At 35.8% G+C, this 4,852-nt stretch overlaps 1 protein-coding gene across 1 annotated transcript in view; it reads right to left on the bottom strand.

The window, feature by feature from the left end:
* Positions 1-548: 548 nt before the first annotated feature.
* nito (RNA-binding protein spenito) overlaps positions 549-4,852 on the bottom strand; it is a 6,388-nt gene continuing 2,084 nt past the window's right edge. Inside the window, exon 2 of the mRNA XM_027361685.2 lies at positions 549-4,852. This exon is cut by the window's right edge and continues 1,935 nt beyond it. Coding sequence (XP_027217486.2) covers positions 4,508-4,852 — 345 coding nt within the window. The 3' untranslated portion in view covers positions 549-4,507.

The following is a 4,852-nucleotide window of genomic DNA, read 5'->3' as shown; positions in this document are numbered from 1 at the left end:
AATTTTGCCTCTTATTCCATTGTCTTCTGAAGTTTTATTGGGATTTTCTATGCTTCTAAAATATGCATTTTTCAATAAATTTTGAAGATATTGTTAAGTTTCCCAATGAATTCAATATCCACAGAAAAAATTAGTTTCAGAGGTCCCGCTATTTTTTCTGCAAATCCCACATAAAATGCTATTTATATAAAAAGAAAAGAAAAGCTAAACCCCTCATACTTATTTTTGAGGAGTGTGTGTATTGAATTCATGAATATGGATTATACTTACTTTACGAGATACTTTACTTTTTACCTCATGATCATGACCCTGACTCTTTGGTAATTGTGACAGGGCAGTTTCTCGATCTTAATGAAAGCCTTTATTCTTTATTATAATTTATAGTTTTTTTAACTCGTATTACCAACAATTTAAAGGAAATTATGCTTTAAATGTTTTCTGTAAACCTTTCAAACTGAAATATGAATATAGTTAACTAGTAAAAATAAGCACTATTTCACATCTAATGACTCTATAGACTTAATAAATGGCTGCAAGGAAATGCAAAGTAGAGATTCTTATTTATTTGTTCTCTATAACCATACAAATACTTTTTTGTAGTTCTGGAAGTTCAAAGTCCACCTAAAACAAGAGCTCATAATTGCTATGAGCACTTTTAATAATCTGTATATATTGCTATAGGGGCTAAAATACTCGTCAATGAAAGCTGGTATAAGATACTACATCTAACACTAAAGTAATTTTATCAGGATTTACAAAATAGTTCACTGCACTGATAACTTGCATATTCCTTATCTTCACTGCACTATCACTACACTCGCTGCACTGTCTTCACTATCACCAATCACTTCACTATCAATACACTAACACCACTGTCTCACTGCACTGGCACCACTATCTCACCACAAAGCCACACTTCACACTCGACATTACACCTTTAAAACTTGTACACTCCCTTTCCTTTTTTTTTAAACACTAATTTCTGACTCAAGGAGGTACAATGCACTGCACTATTCACAGAAGGGCCACCTTAAGATAATAATATTAAGATAATGAATTGCACAACACTTTTCAAAAAGGGTTAATTTTCAATGCATCCTACATTTACTTTATTTTTTCTTTAATTTAATATTTAGATGAACACTATACATTAACTAAGCCCTTCTTATTGAAAGTATGTTAACTTTTTGACCAATGTGGTGAATATTTTTTTTTTTTTTTTTCATGGTAAAACAACACCTATAGAGTAAGATATATGAAAGAAGCACTAACACTTGTGTTCCAAATTATGCACTGCACTTCACTGTCTGTTGGAAAATCACTTTGGAAGATAGCAAGATTAAACTGAAGATTTTTTTTCAATAAGAAAAAAAATTATTCAGTTACTCAAATGAAGCTTCTAAGTGTTTGCCAACAGTCTCAATGTGGAATTTACTAGAACTTTATTCACTTTCTGACTCCCTTGCATTGAAAATGAGCCAATTTTTCAGCACTATGAATTCATCCCCATCTGTAAATTCACTATTACTAATTTATTCTCCCTGAGATATGACTACAACATTAAAGAAGAGAGAGAGAGAGAGAGAAAAAAAAAACTGCACTTCCCAGCAATCCTGAATTCTTTACTACCCTCCACTTCACTTCCTTACTTCCCTGAGCACGTCACTTGATCAACACTCGAGTCCCTTTGCCCAAGGACACCGCTGCTTGTCCACTTTTGGCCACATGCAAATCACTTAACCCGTTACAATTTGGAGCTGAACACCAACCCTTATCACTGCACTTTTTAATTGTAATTATTATTAGTGATGTATTTCATTCTGAATTTGCATTAATCCACTAGTATTTAGATCACTGATTCCCCTGATGTTGCCTTTCCCTTAACCAATTCACAGTTGCACTCAGATATTAGAAATTCACTAAATCTTGTACATATATATAAAGTATGTATGTAAGTATGTGAGTGTGCGTGTGCATCTGTGTGTAAGTGTGCATGTGCGTGTATGTTTGTGTGCGTGTATGTGTATGTGTGCGTGTATGTGTATGTGTGCGTGTATGTGTATGTGTGTGTTTGTGTATGTGTGCGTGTATGTGTATGTGTGTGTTTGTGTATTTGTTTGTGTGTGTATGTGTGTGTTTGTGTATTTGTTTGTGTGTATGTGTGTGTATGTGTGTGTGTATGTGTGTGTGTGTATGTGTGTGTGTGTGTGTGTATATATGTGTATGTGTATGTGTATGTGTATATATGTGTATGTGTGTGTGTGTATGTAGGTGTGAATGTATGTGTGTGTGTGTGTGTGTGTGTGTTTGTGTATGTGTGTGTGTGTGTATATGTGTGTGTGTGTGTGTATATGTGTGTGTGTGTGTATATGTGTGTGTGTGTGTGTGTGTGTGTGTGTGTGTGTGTGTGTATGTGCGTGTGCGTGTGCGTGTGTGTGTATGTGCGTGTGTGTGTGTTTGTGTTTGTTTGAGTGTGTTTGTTTGTTTGTTTGTGTTTGTTTGTTTGTGTGTGAGTGTGTTTGCTTGTCTGTGTGTATGTATGTTTGTTTATGTGTGTGTATGTTTTTTTGTTTTTGTTTGTGTGTGTGTCTGTCTGTATGTTTGTTTGTTTGTGTGTATGTTTGTTTGTGTGTTTGGGTGTGTGTATGTTTGTTTGTTTGTGTGTGTGTGTATGTTTGTTTGTGTGTGTATAAGTATGTAAGTATAAGTACATAAGTATATATGTATGTGTATGTACATATATGTTTATGCATGCCAGCCTGTGCATTTATGTATAAGATTAAGTAATTATGTCTAATGCATAAACATATGTAGTTTATGGACTTTATAATTTTTTATATAGATTATATGCATATATGTAAATATATACAGTATAAATATTTATATATATGACATATATTTGTATCTATATAAAAGCTTCTTTTTAATGAACTTAATGAGCTTTTAATTTTCTTTCATTTAAATCTCCCCGGAACCAGATCACTAATGCACTTTGGGGTGATGAATTTAATATCTTTAAAAATTTTGTTATTCTTACTGATAATCTATTGTAGTATTAAAAATTATCACTGCACTGCACTGCTGTAAATTTTACTGTAATTGACTGAACTTCACAATTTCAAGAACCACTGAAGAATATCCATATCCACCAAGCAAATCTCACTGCACTGATTTCCTTCACATCACTGGAAAAAATTGAGCCAAGCACAATCACTGCAAAAATCTAATCATCACTAGGCACTTTTAGTCTTTATCCCTGGCACTTTGAACCACACGGAGATCTGCAACACTCCTAGAACCCCAACGGCCAAGTAGATCCAATTTGAGCAAACACCCTCAGACAAAAATATTTTGGGTTGAAGTTATTCTGGAAAGCAAAATCAAAGAAAATTTTGGTGCAAGAGTTAAATTAATGCCCACATAGAGTGTGTCCCATGACTTCTTTTAAATCGAGTTGAAAAGAATTTAATTTGACTTTTAAGTACTGTTTTGGCCTCATTTTGGACGCCCTCCCTGCAAGACAAGAGATGAATGAACGGTGCAAGCACTACAAAGAAAGGAACAGACCAATGAGGATGCCCACCACTTCTCCCTCCCAATCATAGCACAGCACTGATCACTGATGCACTAATCACTGCTATTCCTTATGTAGTCTTTTTTTCATGCCACTGCACTTTTGGATGCTTCACTTCACTAGGGATGCTTCTTTCATAACACTCACAGCACTTTGTTATAACAAGGGGGAAATTAACACTTTCAAGGAGGGAAAAATGGGTGACCACTTCCTACTGAGAACACAGTCTATTACCAACCAGAAGGGGGGAAAATATTAAAACTTTTTAAAAATGGGTGAAAAAATTCATTTCTGATTTTATATGGCACTGCAAAAGCACTAACTCAATATAAGATCACTGAATCTAAGAGCAAAAAAGCACAATGCTTATCCATCACCAAGCACAGATACTAAGGGCCACTTCACAGCACTGCACTAGAGTAAAAAAGGAAGAGGAATCCAGGCTACACATTTCACTGTCACCACACACGGAATATTCACCACACTGTAGTCAACAGGGTCACATACACAATCAAACACTGACACAGGTTACTTCACTGTATTTAAAACAACACTTTTTACACTTCAGGTGAAGATATTAGTCAAGACACTCACTTATAAAATGTAAAAGAAAAAAAAATCTATATTTAAAAAAAACAAAAAAAAAAAACATACATAATGCTAGCCATAATTTTGTTGTACAACACAAACTGTTTCTTAAAATTCACAGTTTTCTTTTACATAGTTTAACAAATTGTACAATACAGTTGTAAAGATTATTATATTCAATTATTGATCTATGGAAAATATATGCTTCCATGTGAAAAGTTTACTACACTTAAAAAGCAGGGACTATAAGGCAGTCTTTGTTCAAGCACATGGATTTAACAAGAAAATTTTCCGTTTCTCACGAGAATAATCTGCGGCTACACACACAGTCTGCGTCTATTCCGCTTACGTGGCTGTCCCTCTCACAATCACAATGACAAGATGGTCGTCCCTAGTGGTCTCCTCTGTCAGCCCTGGAGATACTCTGTGCAGCAAGTCAAGGGAGAACGCGCAAGGAGGGAAGGCATACAGAACCCCCTGCGTGTTGCTCTCCTTGCTGGTAGAGTTGAGAGTGATCACGCCAGCTGCCTCCTTTTGCTTGAGGTAGGCCACCAGGTTGCGGAGTGGCCTCGTTTGCACGGCTGCCTCCTCTGGGGCCTGAGGCGCTGTTGTGCTTGGCAGTGACAGGAGAATTGTTGCCGTTGATGGTGCACTGATTCTCCTACTCACGTCGTCAAGTCGTGACTGATC

Source organism: Penaeus vannamei, chromosome 21 (assembly GCF_042767895.1).
Source record: "Penaeus vannamei isolate JL-2024 chromosome 21, ASM4276789v1, whole genome shotgun sequence".
NCBI lineage: Eukaryota > Metazoa > Arthropoda > Malacostraca > Decapoda > Penaeidae > Penaeus > Penaeus vannamei.
This window is presented reverse-complemented; position numbering and strand designations above follow the sequence as displayed.